The 22482-nt window shown below is 40.5% G+C and overlaps 1 protein-coding gene and 1 long non-coding RNA gene across 2 annotated transcripts in view; one reads left to right on the forward strand and one right to left on the reverse strand.

The window, feature by feature from the left end:
- LOC129466281 (ceruloplasmin-like) overlaps positions 1-13132 on the reverse strand; it is a 34806-nt gene extending 21674 nt beyond the window's left edge. Inside the window, exons 1-6 of the mRNA XM_055249590.2 lie at positions 12978-13132; positions 11934-12169; positions 9963-10175; positions 7211-7381; positions 6280-6522; positions 3169-3340 (exon numbers count right to left, since the gene is read on the reverse strand). Of these exons, the coding sequence (XP_055105565.2) occupies positions 3169-3340; positions 6280-6522; positions 7211-7381; positions 9963-10175; positions 11934-12169; positions 12978-13132 (1190 nt within the window). The remainder of the gene's footprint in view (positions 1-3168; positions 3341-6279; positions 6523-7210; positions 7382-9962; positions 10176-11933; positions 12170-12977) is intronic.
- Positions 13133-21182: 8050 nt separating this feature from the next.
- LOC134732888 (uncharacterized) overlaps positions 21183-22482 on the forward strand; it is a 49065-nt gene continuing 47765 nt past the window's right edge. Inside the window, exons 1-2 of the long non-coding RNA XR_010116457.1 lie at positions 21183-21308; positions 21412-21692. This is a non-coding gene — a long non-coding RNA (uncharacterized lncRNA). The remainder of the gene's footprint in view (positions 21309-21411; positions 21693-22482) is intronic.

Genomic DNA, 22482 nt, shown 5'->3' on the forward strand with positions numbered 1-22482 from the left:
CTTTTTCAGGCAGGTAATAACAAATATTGCTATTAAAACAACTATTTGCAGAGATGCTATAATATTAAAAAGATAGATGTTATTTTTTTTAATTGTTATAATAAAAGGGAGCCTCTGAGAAGAAGTATTTCCCAACAATGAAGTGGTAACTTGCTGTGCCAAAACATCATAGAATTTTACAGCCAGGAGGATCAAGCAAAATGAATCTATTAATTCATACTTATTTTAGTCAATACAAAATGAGAGCAAGCCCTAAATCTAAATCTAGTTTTTTGCTCTAAGCCCAGTTATCTTTCTGACATTTAATACAAAATTTCCATTACACAGATTGAGTAATTTATTGATGAGCTTAAAATGTAAGAAAAGGACTAAAGGCACCCAGCACTCACATTCACAAAGAAGGACCAAAACACTGAGTAGATAATCACGAGTCGGATAGAGCATCTAAGAGAGAACACTGGAATTCAGCAGGAAAGTGTCAAAGAACATCTGAGACACAGAAGGAAAGGGAAGCAAGGCAGCTGTCACTGCTCAGATTGGCTGGGAGCCAGGAGAGGCTCCCCAGTGTGGGAAAAAGGTGAGAGATCCTCATCAGTCCATACTTCTATCATAGATTCCTGCCAATCCTAGCCACAGGAGAGCCCCTCAGCCCTTGCAGGCCCTGAGATGAGTAGAGAGAGTGGCTTGGAGTTGATACAATGGCATTATTCCAGAGAGGGAGTTCATGCTGCGTCCCATAAAACCCCCGAGACCCAAGTAGCTATAGCATGGCACCATTTTGGGAGCCCAGCTCCAACCAGACTGTATTCTGCCCCAGGGCCCAACAGCCCTTGTATCTCCACATCCCTGGAACCCCACCGACATTCTCCTGTGTCCACTCAGCGGGCTGAAGCACTGTGACACTGAAGCCAGATCCAGTAGAGTGGCCAGGTCCCCAGCACTCTAGCCCATAGGATGTTCTACACTGTGGGGCATGGGCTGTGCCATGCACCAGAGAGGCTACCCCAGAACAAAGGGAGCTGTGCGTGCCCTCTCCAGAGCTTGAGAGCCACCTGCCTGGAGTGACTGCCACTGATAGCAAACACTGCCCTCTCAGCAGCAGGGCTGCCACACACTTGAATGCACCTTTGGTGGACATGAGACCAGCCCATCTAGATGCTCTCCTGGAGTCTGAGGACAGGCACACCTGCCCACTGCTGCTTCCACTCAAGTGTGCCATCTTGGGTTCTGGGTATCGACTTGCCCTGCCTGCCACAGCTGTTCCTCATGTGCACTATCAGGGGATCTGAAGACGGTCTTGCCCCACCTGCTGTTGGCACCCAGGCATGCCATCTAGGGGCCTGAGGGCGAGTCTGCCCACTCTGCTGGTGCCCACACACATTAACTGGGAACCTAGGGATTGACCCACCATATCCACCACAGTCTGCACTCATGCACACCATCGAGGGCCTGAGAACAGGTCCACTCTGCCTGATGCCACCTCTGCCATTGCCCACGTGTGCTGTCCAGGGACCTGGGAATCGATCTGCCCTGCCTGCCATCAGCAGCATCTATGCACTCTGCCTCCCCAGGAGTCTCAGGGGGCCTGCCTGGCCTGCCAGAGCCCACAAGTGTTATCGAAGCCTGAGGATCAACCTGCTCCACCAACCACAGCTGAATTTGTACACTACTTCCAGGGTATGAGGACACATCTGCCCAACCTGCTGCCATCACCACTGCTGGCACCCACCTGCATGTACCACCTGGGGGTCTAGGGAATGGCCTATTCAGACTGTTGCTTCCACCACTGGCACTTATGCATGTCACCTGGGGGCCTGAGGGTTGGCCTGCTACCACTCCTGCCTTCACCACCCTCCATGCCACCCAGGGACACAAAGATATGCCCAACTCACCATTGCCACTGCTGACACCTGAGAAAGCCACCTGGAGGCCCAATAATTAGCCTGTGTGGGTCCTCTAACACCAGTGCCCATGTATGCTGCTGGGCCCCAAGGATGGGAAGACTCAGCCTGCTGCCACCACCACTGGGGCCCAAGGACGGTCCCATCTGGCATCCCCATCCCCAGCAAAACCACAGCCTCCACTAACAACAACAGCATAAGCCACCAAGGAACTCACAAGCACCACTGATGCTGATTACAGCTGAAGAAATTGTACAGAAACCACATGACTGCACACAGCAAGAATCAAAGCTAAAGCATCCTACCCAATCCACACTATAAATACATCTATAGAAAATGTCTCTTTTGCTACAAAAGCCACCCCCCCACAAAAAATGGGAAGAAGTGCAGATATCAATGTAAAACACAAGAAGCATGAAAAAGCAAGGAAACACAACACTTCCAAAACAACACAATGATTCTCCAGTGACAGATTCTAATGAAAAAGGAATCTATGAAATGCCAAAAAAAGTCAAAATAACAATATTGGAGCTCAGTGAGATACGACGGAACACAGATAAGCAAAAGATAATACACCATGATCAAGTGGGTTTTTTTCCCAGGGATGCAAGGATGTTTCAACATATGCAAATCAATCAATGTGATATATTACATTAACAGAATAAAGGACAAAAACCATATGATCATATCAGTAGGTACAGAAAAAGTGTTTGATACTATCAGACTATCAGAAAAACTTTTTGCCCACGTTTCAATGCTAATGCCAGAGTAATGTATTTTAGTGTTAGTTTTTGGTTATTAAGACAACAATTGCTAATATAGTCTTAGGTGTTATTGAGTACATAATATGTATAGAATATAGTTTAAGGATATCACATTCAATGACTTAATTATGCCTTCAGATCTTAGCAGGCGTGTATAAGTTACACACAAAAAATGTTTTAAAATTTTAATAAAATGTTATTGATGACATTGTCTGCTATGTTGTTAAATGTTTCATAAGTATAAAATAAATCCATTTTAAAGTTTTATGCTAGGAAAAAGATGAATAGTATATTTTCCTTTACATTGTCAGCCAGCGCATTTAGAGAAGAATTTTGTCTAGCAATGCTCCTTGGCTTCAAAATTTTCCAATTATTTTCTTATATTTATTTTATCAGTATATTTTAATTAGATGCCTAAATCTTTTTTAAAAGTAACTAGATTATGAAATTTTTCAATTATCTTAATTATTTAACTACAAATATTTTAACCAGTGAATCATTACCTTCCAGCTGCTGTTAAATTTTTTTTAGTGAAGAAATCTATACCAGATGGAGCATAGTTCCAAAGAATTTCCTTAGCAGCAATATAGTAACGTATAACATGTGTCCCAGTAACGAAGGCTTCTGTTGAAGGTTTCTGGCAATTACTTACTTTGAAAAATGCCTGCATACTCTCTGAAAAACAGTAAACCCAGATTGAGAATGTTATTAAAACATTAAGACAATTTTCTTGGTCAATACATATTTTCAGTTTTAGCCAACAATATTGAGACTTCCTATTTCTTTGAGAAATATGATGTATGAAATCAATGGAAAAATTTAAGATGTATGAAATAAGTACAAAAGTCAGGATGCAAAAATGAATATTAAAGGCATATATATTATTAGAGAATAATAACCAGCTTTGGACCAACTCTTTTGTGAAGATGGTACCTACATACTGAGAAGAATTTGAGAGTCCAAGAACATCTTCCCTCATGAATATGAAATTACTACTACTAGTCATTAATGAGTTAGTTGGTTTATTCAATTAATCAGTTGGCTGGAAGAAAGAAACTCAAGGCATGAGAAAATCAGTCCTCCGTTTTAATTTCAGAGCACTGTTAGTGGGAATGTAAATTAATATAGACTTTATGGAAGACAATTTGGCAAAATTTGTTAAAATTAAAAGCGCTGGCAGGCAGTGGGTCACATGTGTAATCTCAGCACTTTTGGAGGCCAAGGCAAGCGGCCTCACTTGAGCCCAGGAGTTTGAGACTAGCCTGGGCAACATGACAAAACCCCATCTCTACAAAAAACAAAACAAAAAAATCAGCTGGGTGTGATGGTGTATGCCTGTAACACCAACTACTCTGGAGGCTAAGGTGGGAAGATTGCTTGAGCCCAGAAGATCGAGGTTGCAGTGAGCCATGACTGCACCACTGAACTCCAGCCTGAGCAACAGAGCATGACTCAAAAAAAAAAAAAAAAAAAGCTCTCTGCCATCATATAGTTTCACTTCTTGAGAGTCATGAGAAGTATTTTCACAGACATGAAGAGACATATAAAAAGATATTAAATAAGGTCAGTCATGGTGGCTCATGACTGTAATCCCAGCACTTTGGGAGGCCGAGAAGGGTGGATCACCTGAGGTCGGGAGTTCAAGACCAGCATGACCAACATGGAGAAACCTCATCTCTACTAAAAGTACAAAATAATCTGGGCATGGTGGCGCATGCCTGTAATCCCAGCTACTTGGGAGACTGAGGCAGGAGAATCACTTGAACTTGTGAGGCAGAGGTTGGGGTGAGCTGAGATCGCGCCACTGCACTCCAGCCTGGGCAACAAGAGGGAAACTCCATCTCAAAAAAAAAAAAGGGTATTAACTATAACTTTGTTAATAAACCAAAAAGGCAGTAGCAACTTAAACATCTGTCTGTAGGCAAATGGTTAAATAAATTACAGTACAACCAAAATATGGAAAACTATGCAACAGTTAAAAAGAATAAGTTAAATATATAGAGAATGCATGGAAAGAGACTTCAAGACTTTGATATGAGTGATGAAAACAACAGAATATTATATGCAGTGTGATCTACTTACATAAAACAAAACACAAAACATAGCTATGTATATTTATTTCTACATGTTCATGTTTATGTTGTGTGAAAGTGCATAGTGAACAGGTTTTCAAATACTTGCACAAATTCGTTACAGTGGCTAAGATGGTGGTGGGGTGGAATTGGACTAATGATGTGTCCTTAAAGCAGCTCTCCAAAACTAAACACAAACTCTGATTTATGTGCTAATTTTTTTGTGGTGTAAGCACTCCCATTGTGACCAATTTGAAGCTACCAATAATTTAACGGCTGGATTATTTAACTCTCAGCTCTTTTGAGCTGGAGGCTAACGAATACTGCACTAGCCTTCTTTCACTTTTTCTGCCTGCTTTCCTCCACCTATTTTTCGGCCTCTTTTCCTCCTTCCCTCCTTCCATTTCTCCCACTTTTTTTCCTCCTTTCTTTCCTTCCTACCTTTCTTTCCAGCAAAGGTCTATTCATATATTCTTGTAATTACTTTAAAAAAATGGAGTAAATTAAAGCACAGAAAAGCTTCAGAAGGACATAGAAAGAGAAGACACACAGGAGAAAGTGATGGGGTCCCATCAGCCAACTAGGCTTTGAGGCGTTTTTTCACTTGGTCTAGGGCTGACACTAGTCTTTCTGCAGGGTTGAGGTAGAAAGACTGGCTTGAGGGTATGGTCTGAGAATAAGGTAGATAGGAGGTATTGGTGGAGCCGAGTGTATATTTTAATCTGAAAATTATCATCTTTTCTAAGTGAAAACTTTTTATCACTAAATTCAGTCCTTGAGTTATAATAGCCGTGAGTGGTTCTTCTTTTTCTCACACCCCTGGGAGGGATGCAGCACATAGAAAATCCTGATAAATACTTGTCATCTATTTGTTTGAATAATTAATTGAAACACGACACTAACCAAAGTTCGGGACTTACAAAAAGAAAGGTTTTCATCAGAGAAGTAAACTCCATTTTTCTACCAAAAAAATAAAGTTAAATTCTGTAATTCTAATGAAAATTATGTTTTCTGATTGAAAAATAACACAGAACGTTTACGTGATCATATACAGAGTTTTGTCATATTCAAGAATAAAAAAGATAAATAACATCATAACTGACCATTCTGTTTTTAAATGGCAAATGTGATTGGAGAGGGAAATAAACAAAAATAAGGAGGTTTACTTGACTAATCAATTAGAATTATTGGGTTCTGCATAATTTCTTGCTCTGCTTCCCATAGGATTTTGATACTTGTTTCCTCAATTAAAGAAAAAGCTATAATAATATCTGCTCTGTCTGACACTCAGGGTTTATATTCTCACAATGAATATAAAAGTTTTTGTAAAAACAGCAACCCAATCCTATATACTTGAAAGGATTTAAAGTAATCGAATGAAAAGCTCTCAGGGACCTGGGCTCCATCACTGACTGTTTCCAAAAGGAATCATATCACCTTCTTGGATATCGGTTTCTTCATTTGTAAGGTAAGACATTTGTAATGGGCTATGACCTTGGATGTTCTCTGACTCTGTATTATGAAAAAGTAATAAATCCCTACCATATATCTGGCATCCCAACATCCACACTCCGGGGGCCTTGGCCACCATGAAGGCATCTTCCAGTGAGGAGGGGAAGAGCATAATGGTGTCCTTTCTGTGATTCCGAGAGATCAGAGTTTGTCCGCGGAGGTAGACGGGGTGTACGTCAGCCACGCCACCCATGCCAACAAAATACCACTTGACCCTATCTTCAGCACACATGGTGAGATTGGGCAGGTTTCCATAGATGTACCCATTTATTGCTGAAAATAAATGTATATTAATCAATCAGGCATGATAGATCAGTGCCACCTGGTAAAAATTCTATGTATTTCCTCATCATATTAATATAAACCTCACAATGTCAACATTGTTCTCACACATAATCTATAACATCTGATTTGTGTTTCATGGGAAAGGAGTCCATATGCATTGTGTATGATGAGAAGTGAGGGGAGCACAAAGGTTTAAAGGCAAGAGGAGAAAAAGTTCCTGAAAGGCATGAAGCAGTGAAATGGGGAAAAAAATAGAAACTAAGTTCATGAGAGAAGAAAGCAAGGATAAGGGTGACGGATTATGATGACATCATTTCTGAAAAATTCTATGTTGGATAAAAACACATATTCATAAAATATTTGGTCAATTATGTCTTTGTTATTCCATATTTTATTACTTAAAGTTACATCTTTCTTAGGTTTTTACTGTCTATTTTAAATCAATATCAGACTTCAGAAAACAAATATTGACCAAACTTTACTTGCTATCGAACTTAGGAAATGAGCAGGCTTTACTAGTGATTTGCATTTGCATGTCAACCCAGTATACTCTGAGTGAAATGCTGAAAAATATAAACTCAACTAAATAAACTTGAACAAAGGGAAATGACTGAATATGATTATAGAAGTTAGAATTATAAGATATTATGTATGAGAAAGTTCTTTTTAATCGTACATTGCATGCTCATGCTCTCCTCAAAACGGGGATCACTAGTATTAATTTTGCCAGATTCAGTAAATGCACGAATATTTTCATCACTATACCAGCTTCTGCTTTCATCAGTTGTAGAAAACATCAGAAAATAAGACCTGTCAATATCTTTTTCAGTGTCTCCTTTCAGTGTCCCTGAAACAAAAAACACATTTCTTACTTTTCATATAGACATTAATTAGAACCGTTGTTATAGATACAACTACTTTTACAATCTACAGTTTTGTTAATTGTTAGGGCACATGAAAAAGGTAAATGTTTGCGATGTGGGATGCCGGTTTTTGTAAAGTTTACAACAAACTTTAAAAAGCATATTCTCTACATGAAGCCATATTTAAAGAATCCATACTCATCTTTACATCAAATCAGTAACTTTCTGCAGTGTCTGCATCTGATGACCATTATCGCGTGAGATTGTTCAAAGTCTAAAAATTTGTGCTTCCTCAAATGAAGGATAACTTTAGTTCATACCAATTTATTTATTCTTCTATGCTTATATTCAACAAATATTTATTGAATATTTGTAACGTGTTAGGTACTATGGCAAGTGTTGAGTTCATAAAAGTGAACAAGACAGTTATCTACCCTTGCAGGGCATACAATCAAGGGTGGACGCCATCAATTAATAAGATATTATAGTGTGTAAAGTTCTATAGTAAGGAAGAGCTCAGTGTTTGGGAGCTGGTTAATTTAATCTTGGGTATGGAAATCTTTTCTGAAGGCAGTGACACCTCAGTTGATATTTAAAGGATGAGGAGTTTGCTGGGGTGTACCTGTAGAGAAGACTCCAGGCAGCAATTAAGATAAAAGGAATTTGGACTTTATCGTCAGAACAATCAGCAGTCATTGAAGGATTTTAAGCGAAGGAGTGACAGAATCAGAATCATCCTCCCACCTTCACCCTCCAGACAGAAAGCCAAGTGGGGATGAATTGAAAGGGGAAGCACTAGAGACTGGTGGGGCAGCTAAGAGGCTGTTGTGGGTATCCTAGCAAAAAGATGGCAGTGGCCTGAACTAGGTTAGAGTTCGTGGAGCTGAATAGAAGTGAGCCGACCTTGTGATGTGTAGGAAGTAGAGCTGGCGGGACTTGACTGATGTATTTAGCAAGTGATGAGGGACAGGGCAGTATCAAGAATGATACCCAGAGTTTTGTCTCCAGTGACTAATTGGAGCATACTGGGGCCGTTCCCCAAGGCAGGGAACACAGAAGGAAGGGAGAGATTCAGGGCAGGAACAAATGACGGGTTTTGGAATATGACATATTTAGGTGCCAATGAAATACCCAAGTAGAGACGCCAAGTTGCCAGGCCTGACCATCAGTAAAGGAGTTTGAACTAAAGTTACAGATTTCAGACTCATTAACCCACAGATGGAAACAAATGACTCAAAATGGATAAGATCCCTCTGCGCGCTTAGATTGAACACAAGAGAAAAGTGCTTAGGACCGTGGGAATAAAATAGTTATAATATAAAAAAGTATATAAAAATATAATATTCTATAAAATTATTATCAGTCCCAAATATTTTATATCAGCCTTATATTTAAAACCATAGGGCATAAATCAACATAACTGCAAGTGAGAAATTCTTTTTCTTTTTCTTTCTTTTTTTTTGTGGAGACACAGTTTCACTATGTTGCCCAGGCTGGTCTCGAACTCCTGGCCTTAAGTGATCCTCCCAGCCTGGCCTCCCAAAGTGCTGGGATTACAGGCATGAGCCACTGTATCCAACCAAGGAAGGCTTGATGGCAGTTTACATACTTGCCTTTGAGAATGCAAAGCATTAAGTTATCTTACTGTTTAAAAAGAAAAGGGAGAAAGTTTGGAATGTTCAGACTAGATAGCTAATGTTTAAGTTAAATATGATAAACACATATGCTTTATGTTGCCATTATGCAGTTGAGTTCCTTGCAATTTTGAGAAGGGCAAAAAGCTCTTCCAAAGTTGGTTTAAAAAGTTATCTCCCGGCCAGGCACAGTGGCTCACACCTTTAATCCCAGCACTTTGGGAGGCCGAGATGGGCGGATCACAAGGTCAGGAGTTCAAGACCAGCCTGGCTAATATGGTGAAACCCTGCCTCTACTAAAAATAAAAAAAATAAAAAAAGTTATCTCCCAAGGAATGTAATTTGTATTCATGAGACTATGTGTGTTTGCCATAGGAAACTGCAATTATTAAAATATTTATTGTGGAGAGCTGTTTGTTCACCTAAAATTTAAACTTTGATTGTCATAGGAAGTTAAATTTGCTCATTAACTTCATAATTAATCTAGTGCTGTCGCTTTGTTGATCTTGTTTTAAAGAACCAAATCAGAATTTTCAAAACTCTATATTCCTTTGCAAGTTAGAAACATATCAATAAAACTTCCTCCTTGCAAGAATTATTAATAAACTGGTGATTCTAACTGATTCACCTTAAAACATAAACACAAAAAGGTGGCAGTAATTTTGAATGAAGATGGCTGAAGTGAAGTTTATTGGGTTTGACTACCATCTAGTGACCAACCTGCATTATTGGTTGAACTGAGGGTTGGATTTGAGATCGCCATCTAGTGCTCAGCGTCCAAGATGGCAAATTTCCTTCCTTGACTGGAAAACCAAGGTCAAGGCAGGAAAATGGAGTGCCTTGGATAGTAAAATTCCTCTAGCAGAGCAGAAGACAGCCTACCCATTCTGGTTTAGTCTTTTACTGCAATGAGATTTTTTTTTAAAGTTACCTCTTTTACAAGTCAGAATTGGTCCAATAAGTCCCGAAGCTACATCTCTTGCGGTGTCTACATGGGAATGGTAAATCCTTGTCACACAATTACTGTCATTGGGGCCAGGTCCCTGATGTTCTTCTACATACCACCTGTAGGTATATTGTTTCCCTGGCTCCAGATAGTCATCTTCCTTTTGCAGGCCTGTCGTATTATCAGGATAGATAGCACCTAGAAAACATATTCTGCACTGTGGTTACAGCAAATATTGGATAACACTATTTTGAATGTGACTCGGGCTTCCTCCATCAAGCTGTTTTGTATTTCTCAAAAAGTGTGCGTTTCTCCCCACCATTTCCCAGATTCCTACCTCCCTTAATCCCTTTTAGTTGGCTTCTACCTGAATGCTCAGCTTGGCTGCAGTTTTTAGACTAAATTGGAATGGGGCAGGCAGTATATTAATAGACTATCATCACTCTTACTGATGGATTCAACAATATTTATTTTGCACCTACCATGTGCCTAGATCTCAGATGCAGAGGTAACCTCTGGACTCCTGAGTTGCCCTTCATATTTTCTTCATTGCCAGTCAGACTTGGGACCCAGGGCATCCAAGTGTGTCCCTGTTACTTCTAAGTAGCCCACCGCAGTCCGAAGGTGGCCCATGCCGTTACTCTGAACTATTACCTCAGTTCTGACTTTGGACCCTTGCTCTCCTTTCTTTCTTCTTCTCTGGCTAAAATGTTGCCTCAGATCCTTACCCCTCATGGCTGGGATCCTGCTAACTATGAATAAAATTCCCTTATTCAATAAAAGACTTTGAAAGATGAGCAGCCTCTGATTCTCTATTCTTCTTTTGGGACCCTCCTGTTCCACACTGAACATGAAGAAATTATGACTGACTGTTCTGTGCTTTCTTCCTGCCCAGCGGCCCATCTGGAACTGGCTCCAGTCATGGTCCAGTTTCCTCAGTCTGTTTTCAGTCCAGAGGATTAATTCAAGGCCTGTTTCTAGTTCTTCTTCATGCTTCCCTGACGGAATCATCAAACCTCAGTCCAAGTTTTGAGAGTTGATTAAAAAATAAACAAATAAAGCAAACTCTTGTTAACATTTTTCACATTATATGTCTATAATATAGACTATTTTTCTTTTATTTTTTTTATAAAATATATTTAAAGGGCAATCATCATTGCAAGGTGGTCATGTAACATGGCAAAATAATGATGACAGATGAAAGGAATGGCATATGGGATTTCCACTGCCCTGTATTATCATAGAGCCTCTGTTGGAAGGAGCACGTATCCTATAGGTGGTACTCTTATCAAGTTGGCCTAAAGTTCCAGTTTTCTAAAGGTCTATGCCAGGCCTTTTAAAAACCATATTTCAAACACTGGGAAAAAATATCTGTGTTCTACTAAAGACAAGTCCGAACTCTCTTTTCCTAGCTTTCCTTGTTGTCTTCCAAAAACTCACAAAATCCTATTTGTTGGCTTTCTCTTCCCTTCCTTTTTTTTTTCAAAATCATGATGTATCTGTGACCGTAGTTGTGTAGGAGAGAAGATTCTGCCTGGAAAGTAGTGATTTCTCTTGATACTGATATCTTCCCAGAGAGTGATCCTCATCTACTAGGAAATGGAAATAAGGTGGGGGCAGAACAGGATTTCTGCCAACCTAACATTTAGCTCATGAGTGTTTCCTACAAAACAAAACAAAAAAAACACCTTTTTTTTCTTTTCTGGTGAGTAAGGGAAAAGTGTTTTATTTCCTAGGAATTGCATAAGGGCTGTCACTCAATTAAGATGAGAAACTGAAAAGGGACTGTCTTGGGTATAAACGTTAAATACATCAGAAGTAGAGTCTGCATCCACTCTAAACTCCATGTAGCTCATAATGCTGACCAGTCCATGATTACCTGGCTTTTTCTAATGCAATGTGCTCATACTTTCCATAAGCAAAACTCAGGAATGTCAGGAAAGAGGATCCGCTTACCTTCATTTTCTTTGGAGTAGGTGAGCCCATGAGGATGATAACTATAAGCTCTTGAAGCATTATTTTTTACATGTACATAAATGAAGTCTCCAGTCTCTGCCTTAATCATTGGACCTAAAAATCCCAACCAGGATGGTTTTTCAATGATCGTTTGAAATGTATTATCAGTATATTGAAAATACAAAGCCTTTTTAAAAACAAAGCTCTTCCTCGCTTGACCTCCTTGTAGAAATTCTCTATAAACAAACAAAAAAGAGAGGACTTTAACAAATGTCGACTGGAAAGAAACAAAGTGTTAAATAAGCTAAAATGAAAAGTCAGAAGTTCTACAGCCTAATTTTGGCAAATAAAACCCAGAGGCTGGAGAAAATGTGATGGGAGTCAAAAACAGGTGTAATTGGTGAGAAGAATGTTGAAATACTGAATGAAGAGATCAAATACAAATGTAGTAAGTAAAACATGTGGCATTTTGGTTTAAAAGACATGCCAAATTCTTTAAACTGAACTGTGTCTATGTTTCTAACCCCACTTTAAGGTTACTTTAGCATTCAAGTAGTCGATCAGTTCCCATGATTTAGGACTGTTTACACATTTAAATGGATTTGTGGATTTGTTGGTAGTATTAAGGTGTTTTGCTCTTAAACCGTGGTAAATCAGAACCCCACTCATGTCCTCTATATTTCCCTCTCTCAATTATCTGAAGACAAAAATCGAGAAAACAGCTAAACACATATCAAAAGGAAAGTGTTGTTTTATACCTTATCACATGAACAAAATTAATGATAAACAGAATTCGCTATGATCTGCAAAATAACGTGTCAGGAAGACAACAGTGGCGATCGTTCCAGGAAAGAGCAATTTTGGATTTGTATTACTACCTCTTTTCCGTATCATGTTGGAGCTAAACAAACGAAGTGGTTCTAATGGCATATGTGCCCTGCAAGTGTCAATCATGAGAAAGTCTTCATCAGCATTTCATCAATGATCAACAATTATCAACTTTTGCTTCAGATAGTAACTTTTTAAATGCAGACGATTACTTACAGGTCTTCAGAAAAAGGCTTTCCATTGAGCATATTTTTACCAGAAGGAGCATAATTCCAAATGCTTTCTTCAATGCCTATGTAGTAGTGCCTATCTATTGCCCAACCTGGAGAACTAATAAAAAACAGAAAGGTCAATGGTAAAAGCACCTTCATTTTCAAATTCTGAGCCTGGAGAAGTTAACTGAGTAGGGCTTCCCTACCTTTTATAATCCAGGCTTTCTTCTTTCATTTCTGTCTGTTTACATACATTATCTGTCTTCATTAACATATATGTCATTTGCATTCCAAGTGATTTTGGATTTCATTGTCAGGTGAGGTGAAATGTTGCACAACACACTGAATCGTTAGGTTGCCCATCATCCACTGTCCCTTAATGATGGTTATCTATGCCTAAATTATAGGAATATTCTCCTGTCTAGTCTCTGGCCTCCACTTTCTTAGTATTTAGTCCATTCTACGTACCATTCCCGGAAAATTCTTGAAATGCTACCTTTATCAAGTTTTTCTACTAGATGATAATTTAAAATTTCTTGTCATTTAAGACTTTCATTAAGTTATTCTCAAATTTCTTAGCATTTAAGACTATCCATGTAATCTAGGCCCCAATCTGGTATCTCTGATATTCCAGATTTGTCCCCAAAATTCACTTATAGGATCCCTTCCCTTTGGGGAGTTTTCTTACTAGGAACACGGTGTGAGGTGGGAGAGAATGCAGAAAACATGGAATCAGACAGCCTGTGTTTGACTCTTAGTGCTGTCAGTTATCAGCAATGTGTAATTATGTAACTTCATTTCTTCATTTATAAAATGATAATATTACCTACCCAGTTAAGAAGTTGTGTAAATTCAATGACAGCCATCTTACAGAGGAGCTTGCGGACACACAAGGAAGCTGATGCATAGTCAACATTTAACAAGTGTTACTTACAGTATTTCCTGTTCCTTCATTGTTATAATGTGCTTTCTGAATTTATCTCATCTTATTTGTGCCCATTTCCCAGTCTGATTTTGCCTCCCTCAGCCTCTCTTTTTCTCGGCTAATCCAAATTTTTCCCACTCTTCAAGGCTCAACTGAAACTTCACCTTCTCAGTGAAGACTTCCCTGACCATTTCATCTTAGAAACATGCCCCTCTCTGAATTTGCCAGCTGTAACACAGACTGTCAACAAACCACATCTTGCTTCAGACTGTTGCTTAAATTTCCATGTGGTATTTACTTTACTCCAGTAGGTTATAACTTCTATAGATTAGGATAGGAAGATTAGATAGGAAGCATTTATTCTTTCTCTTTCCCGGAGATACCAAGAAATGTTAAATTTAAATGTCAAATTTATTGAACAAATAGAGTGCCTTGGCTGAGAATACAATAAGTAGGGAAAGGAGAAGGAATGTTTATAAGCCATTGATCTGATCTGGGTATCATCACGTATTGTAATATCTATTACTATTAGGTATTGTTTGAGATTTTAGAATTGGAAAGCCACAGTGTGTTTCAAAAGTTAGACTCTAATTTAGGTTTAGAAATCCATGGTTAGAAATATTAAGACAACACAATCGTATGATATATGAGTAAGACCTAGTATTTGATAACACAACAGGGTGACTATAGTCAATAATAACAAATATACATAAAATAACAAAGAATGTAATTGGATTGTTTGAAACTCAATGGATAAATGCTTGAGGGGATGGATACCCCGTTCTTCATAATGTGCTTATTTCACATTGCATGCCTGTATCAAAACATCTCATGTACCCCATAAATACAGACACCTACTATATACCCACCAAAATTTTTAAAAAATTAAAAGAATATGGTGTGTATAATTTTGTAGCTTGCTTTTATTCCTCAACTATATATCTTAGATGTCTTTTATGTCAGTACCTAGAAGTCTAGTTCTTTCGTTTTAACCTCAGCATAGCTTTTCCTATTTTGGATATACTATTAATACACAAATATACTATAATTTATTTTTTTCTTTTTTTTTTCTTTTTTTTTTTTTGAGACAGAGTTTCACTCTGTCGCTCAGGCTGGAATGCAGTGGCCTAATCTCAGCTCACTGCAACCTCTGCCTCCTGGGTTCAAGTGATTCTTGCGCCTCAGACTCTGAGTAGCTGGGATTACAGGTGTGTGCAACCACACCAGGCTAATTTTTGTGTTTTTAGTAGAGATGGGGTTTCACCATGTTTGCTAGGCTGGTCTCAAACTCCTGGCCTCAAGTGATCTGCCTGCCTAGGCCTTCCAAAGTGGCAGGATTACTGGCATGAGCCACGACACCCGGCCTATTTTTCAAAACACACAAAATCAAAGTATATTTTTCCCATGTGTACATGTAGATATCAATATGTATTTAAGAAAATGCCACATACTCCAAATGTCAATACTCCAAAAAGTGTTGGAGTTTTGGATGAAGAGGTCAAATATAAATGTTGCAAGTAATACATGTGGCATTTTGGTTTGAAAGACATACCAAATTCTTTGGGCTGAACCATCTATATGTTTCTAGCCTCACTTTAAGGTTACTTTAGCTCTTAAGGAGTAGATCACATTCCATGGCTTAGGATTGTTTACGCAATCTTTGCCTGAGCCACTGAGTGCTTTGGCAGATTTAAAGTCACCAGCAGATCTTGGAAGGAATTCAGAAAAGCTGGGTATCCTGGAGGGACCTTGGCACAGGAGAACCAAGAGAAGAGATTCACATCCCACACCTTTTGGGAAACAGTTGAAAGGGCTGGCAAGAAGACCCCAGTCAGACACAACGTATCACAAAAGGATTATACATGGGCTCTCTGCCTCAAGGAAGAAACTCAACTGGATTCGAATAGTTGGAAGCTATAGGCCCACAAATTTAGCTCTGTATGTGGAAGAACCATAAAACCTACCCTGTCACTGTGGCCTGGACCAGCAGCTGTAAAAGGACCCCACCCACCAGGTGGGAATGGGATTCTTTAAATGAGCTTTCAAAGGCCCCTTCTTCCCAACATTCTGTGACTTCTTCCTCATTCTCATAGGAACATTAATTTTACCCTGGAATATGGATAGCAAAGGATCGATTCAGCTGGCATTTTTTTTCTACACAACGTACCCCAAAAAGTGCAATAAAATCTCCTATATTCAATTCAAGCAGATCTACCTCCAGATCAACTCCACCATTTACTACCTGTGTAATGTGGGACGAGCTGCATAATCATTCTGACCCAGAGTCCTGTTATTTGTAATATAAGGGTAATAATAATTAAAGTTCATGGCTCCTGTGAGGACCTGGCCTCTACTTTTACACAGAGCAGGCACGTGGTAAAAGCTCTCGGCCTGCTGACAACGAAAATAGTAGAGCATGGTATTGGTAAATATTTGTTGTTTTGGTTCTTTTCAACAGGTTACTAGGAAAATTGGCTTCTGTTTTTTTTTTCTTGTTGAAGGGTGAAGGGTCAAGCACTTTTTCTTAGGTTATGTTACATATTATTGTTTGTCAATATGAAAATAATTGTTCCAATCCTTTCTGTTCCTCCCTGAATAGCCCTCATTAGATCAGCCTTTTGGTACAGCAGTGTTTAAAGTTGATCACTATCGTTTGATTGTATTGTTGGTTACAGCTCAAGAACATAACTCACTTTATTTAAGTTTACTTAGCCAAACTTTGTTGAATTTAGCCTGAAGGTGTGAGGCTAAATACCTTGGAGGAAATTTAGATTCCTTCCTGGTTTTTCCATTCCAGAACTGTAACTAAGTTTAATAAATAAGTAGAGCAAATAAAAATGTGCATAAGGGACTAGTGATAATAACATCTTATGTTTGTAAAAAACTCTGCTATATAGAAAATATTTTATAAATGAAAATTATTACCCTATGTAATTTTCCCAACAGTCTCTCCCTTACCCCTGCCCCTTCCTTACACCTGTTTTGTAGATAAGAGATCAAAAACTCAAAAGGTCAAGTAACTTGCTGTAGAATGTACATTTCCAAATTGTAGTGCCAGTAGTCAGATATAGATTACTGGATTCCAAATAAAATTTTCTGTTCTTTTCATACTACCTGTAATAGCAGTGGCTTTAATAGTTTAAGTGTGTAGACTTCTATATTATCTACAAATGCTCAGTTTTGCTCAGAGTATATGGCTCTAATTATATCTTCCAATAAAGCTGATAAATTAGATATAAAAGATGTTGGGGCAAGATGGGGAGTTTAAAGACACCATGGAGGATGTCAGTCACTGTTAGATCCATTTCTATTCTTTGTATTACTTCTACCAATAACCACCATTTGTTGAAAGTCAGCTCTTCCTTAGCCCTTTTGTAAATATTAGCTCTAATTGTGCCAGCAACTCTGAAAGGGAAGCTCATTAAGTTCTCTTTTACAGATAAGGAAATTGGAACTTGGAGATTTTAAACAACCAGCCAAAAGAACTAAATGTTATTGCCAGAATCTAAACCCAGGCCTTAAATCCTGGTGGATGCCCTACCATTAAACTCCTTGCTTTATAATCAAGGTTACTCTATGGAAAACTATCAACCAGATTAGAAAAATTTGAATAAGTAGAGCAGCTAGCAGCTGGGGCAGTGAGTTCCACTTGGGCTGGAGCTCTGAGTCCTTCGCAGTTTAAGGCTATGCAAATCACAAGCTTTCGCAGTATGGGGTAGACTACATAAGACACTGGAGGCCTACAAAGCAAGGCACAGAAGGGAATAGTGGGAAGATACTGAAGAACAGTAAGAAACAGAAAAGTAGCCCCTGACATCCAGGAGCTGTCCTGGTACTAGTGGCTAAGCTTTGCCCAACTAGGAGCTGGCCTGGCACTCACAGCTAGGCCCTGGTGTCCTCCTCCTTGGCATAAACAATCTCCCAGAACACCAACATCAGACAGCACCACTCTGTGACCCTAATGGAGCCAGAAAAAAAAATACCACTCCAGAAAATGTCTGAATATTGTTGATGAAAAGAGTCAAACTCTATAAAATATTTGAAGACATTTATTCTGAACCAAGTATGAGTGACCATGGCCTGTGACACAGCCCTTAGGAGGTCCTGAGAACATGTGCCCAAAGTGGTTGGGGTGCAGCTTGGTTTTATACCATTTTACGGAGGCATGAGACTTCAATCAAATACATTTAAGAAATACATTGGTTTGGTCAGAAAGGAGGGACAACTCCTCGTGGGGGCTTCCAGGCTATAAGTAAATTTAAACATTTTCTGGTTGACAATCGGTTGAGTTTGTCTAAAGACCGTGGATCAACAGAAAGGCATGTCTGGGTTAAGATAAAGAATTGTAGAGACCCGAGTTATTTACAGAGGAAGTTTTGGGTAGTAGGCTTCAGAGACAATATGTTGTAAAAATGTTTCTTATCAGACTTAAAGTCTGTGTTGGTGTAATGAGAGTTGTAATGAGGCATGTCCAACCCCCACTGCCCTTCAAGGCCTGAAACAGACTCCAGGTAAAATTTTAAAAGAGCCCTGGCTGAGGAGGAAGTCCTTTCAGATGGTTGGGGGGCCTTAGAATTTTATTTTTGGTTTACAGTATACATGAGAAACATCAACATTGTCCAAATCTCAAAAATAACCACGCATTCCCTGACTATATTTTATGGCTCTAGCTTTGTTTTACTCTTTACTAATTATAGCTTTAGCTTTATTTCATTCTTCTTTTCTTATAGATTACATTTATTAAGATACCCAGTCATAAATTTCCCCCACTTTCTCACTGCCCCTGATCCAGAGCAAAGCCCTGCTTCCTTAAACATCCCCCACAAATCACCTAACACAAACCCCAATCACACAATAAGTTCTTTTTAACACTGTTTTTTTTTCTGAGATATTTCAAGGTTCTTTATCATGTATGTTCTCTCTCAATGCGTTAAGCAAAAACACAACTTGTTCATCTACAGATGAGTTCCTGTGGTTTAGTTGGAGTGCACTGATACTAAAGTCCATAATGTAGGTCAGGGAATCTGTTTCATGGCTTAAAATAGTGCCAACACGACAAAAACTCAGAAATGTGTGTCTCTGGCTTGAACCTGTCTGCCTGACAGTATATACAATAATCTATGCCACATTTCCACTTAGATGGTTAATAAAGCAACTTCTTAAATGTTTATGCACAGAAAAATCATCTGGAGATTTTTTTAAAAGGAAAAATCTGTGTTCTATACTTCTGGGTGGGTCTGAAATTCTGCATTTCCTCACTGGCTCTCAGATGATGCCAGTGCTGCAGGTCCATGAACCACACTTTGAGAAGCAAGAGTCTAATGAACTCGTCAAACTCAACATGCCCAAATACGAACCCCTAAGACTTTCAGTTTCAGCTCCGGCATGTAAAGAGCATGGAAGTCATCATCCTTACAACAAGAGAAACTGGACAAAGAAAATCAACAGCTTTTCTTAAACCCATCAGATAATGGAGTTTGTAGGGCAAATCCTCATATCTGCAGAGACAGACAATCTAGAGTCACAGAAGAAATATGCTTACCTGGAGCAGAAGCCACTGGTACAATAAACTGGTAATTTCAGCAATTGCTGGAGGCTGAGTTTGGACTGGATAAAAGTCGGCTGAATTAAAAGGCTAACATCCAAGATGTGTGTGTGTGTGCATGTGTGCATGTTTATATTTGAAAGGCCTTCATGTTTTTGGTTTCGTTTGTTGGTTTGTTTTTCTCTTCTAAGACCTTGTCTTTTTGAGCAAAAGTTTATTTTTTTTCTCAGTTGACTGAATTCTGTTTTCACCTGATTTTCTTTTTTTTGACTAAAATAGTTATTGCAACAGAGACTACTCTTGGGATTTTAAGGAAGAGTGTAGTTTAATTTTATGTTTAATTTGGCTCAAAGAAAAATAAAAGTGTCTCCTTCTAGCACTGTCAGATTTTTTCTCTTTCTATAATGTAAATTTTGCTATTTGATTTTTACCTGAGTTGTTTCCTTTAATGTGGAAATTTTAGACTATTTAGCTGACAACTGCCTAGGGTTGTAAAACAGATTATCAAGAATCCGAAAGTCTAAGATAGGAAAAAAAAGGAGGGAGTCTTTGTAAATCTATAAAATGTACTGTAAACAACCAATGGGTTCACCTTGCCAAGACAGACTGATTTACCAAGATAGCAGAATTGCAATGGAGAAAGAATAATTCACACAGAGCCATTGTGCGGGAGACTGGAGTTTTATTATTTCTCAAATCAATCTCCCTGAGCCTCTGGGGATCAGAGTTTTTAAATATAATTTGGCAGGTAGGGGCTTGGAAAGTAGGGAGTGTTGACTGGTCAAGTTGGAGGTGGTGAGAGGTGACAGTGTGCTGGCAGTCTTTGCAGCCCTCACTGGCTCTCGGCGCCTCCTCTGCCTGGGCTCCCACTTTGGCTGCACTTAAGAAGCCACTCAGCCCGCCGCTGCACTGTGGGAGCCCCTTTCTGGGCTGGCCAAGGCTGGAGCCGGCTCCCTCAGCTTGCTGGGAGGTGTGGAGGAAGAGGCGCGGGTGGGAACTGGGGCTGCCCATGGTGCTTGCGGGCCACCACGAGTTCCCGGTGGGCGTGGGCTCCGTGGGCCCCACGCTCGCAGCAGCCGGCAGGGTCCGCCGGTCCCGGGCAGTGAAGGGCTTAGCAACTGGGCCAGCAGCTGCTGTGCTCAATTTCTCCTCAGGCCTTAGCTGCCTTCCCGCAGGGCAGGGCTCGGGATCTGCAGCCAGCCCACCATGCCTGAGCCTCCTCCTCCTCCCTGCCCGCGTGGGCTCCTGTGTGGCCCGAGCCTCCCCGACAAGTGCCGCCCCCTGCTCCACAGTGCCCAGTCCCATCGACCACCCAAGGGCTGAGGAGTGCGGGCGCACCGCATGGGACTGGCAGGCAGCTCCACCTGTGGCCCCAATGCGGGATACACTAGGTGAAGCCAGCTGGGCTCCTGAGTCTGGTGGGGACTTGGAGAACGTTTATGTCTAGCTAGGGGATTGTAAATACACCAGTCAGCACTCTGTATCTAGCTCAAGGTTTGTAAACACATCAATCAGCACCCTGTGTCTAGCTCAGGGTTTGTGAATGCGCCAATTGACACTCTGTGTCTAGCTACTCTGGTGGGGACTTGCAGAACCTTTTTGTCTAGCTCAGGGATTGTAAACACACCAATCAATGCCCTGTCAAAACAGACCACTCGGCTCTCTGTAAAATGGACCAATCAGCAGGATGTTGCTGGGGCCAGATAAAAGAATAAAAGCAGGCTGCCTGAGCCAGCAGTGGCAACCTGCTCGGGTCCCCTTCCACACTGTGGAAGGTTTGTTCTTTTGCTCTTTGTGATAAATCTTGCTGCTGCTCACTCTTTGGGTCCACACTGCCTTTATGAGCTGTAACACTCACTGCGAAGGTCTGCAGCTTCACTCCTGAAGCCAGCGAGACCACGAACCCACCAGGAGGAACAAACAACTCCAGACGTGCCGCCTTAAGAGCTGTTAACACTCACCATGAAGGTCCACAGCTTCACTCCTGAGCCAGCGAGACCACAAACCCCACCAGAAGGAAGAAACTCCAAACACATCTGAACATCAGAAGGAAAAACTCTGGACACTCCGCCTTTAAGAACTGCAACACTCACTGCAAGGGTCCACGGCTTCATTGCTGAAGTCAGTGAGACCAAGAACCCACCAATTCTGGACACATTTCGGATACCCAGATGGGACAATTGCCTATCGCCGAGCGGTGAGAGCATCGCCTATGGCTGAGTGGCGAGACAATCACCTATTGCCAAGCAGTGAGTACCATTGGACCCCTTTCGCTTGCTATTCTGTCCTATCTTTCCTTAGAATTCGGGGGCTAAATACCGGGCACCTGTCAGCCAGTTAAAAGCGACTAGCATGGCCGCCAGACTAAAGACATGGGTGTCAGGCTTCCTGGGAAAGAGGTCTCTAACAACCCCTGACTCTTCGGAGTTGGGACCGTTGGTTTGCCTAGAACCAGCTTCTGCCTTTCCTGTACTTCTGGGCTGAGCCGAGGGTCAACAGAGAGGAAAGCCATGCAGCTGCAGGGTCCCGACAACAAGTTGGTTGACCCTGCAGCCATGAGCGGAACTCTCAAAGGCATTTCGCCCAAGCGAGACTCGCCCATCTATCCTATCTATCCTGACCCTTGCCCCCTGGGTCCTAATGCCTGCCAGACAAACTTCCTCTGGCCTCTCTTCTCTGAGGTTAGCCTCGCTTCTAAAAATTGCTACCTGTCTCTGGTGCTTTTCTAGTTTCTCCTATAAGAATGATTTCTAGTATAAACTCCGGACACAATGCCTTTAAGAACTGTAACACTCACCGCGAGGGACCGCGGCTTCATTCTTGAAGTCAGTGAGACCGAGAACCCACCAATTCTGGACACAATGGAATCATAAGGGGTCAAACTTAGGTTTTCTTAATGTCTTCTGTTACGGGGTGCGATGGCAGAACTGGTTGGGCCAGATTACCAATCTGAGTGGTGTCCACTGATCCATCGAGTGCACTGATCTTAGGTTTTACAATAGTGTTGTTACCCCCAGGAGCAATTTGGTGAGGTTTAGA

The sequence above is a fragment of the Symphalangus syndactylus genome, chromosome 17, assembly GCF_028878055.3.
Source record: "Symphalangus syndactylus isolate Jambi chromosome 17, NHGRI_mSymSyn1-v2.1_pri, whole genome shotgun sequence".
Lineage (NCBI taxonomy): Eukaryota > Metazoa > Chordata > Mammalia > Primates > Hylobatidae > Symphalangus > Symphalangus syndactylus.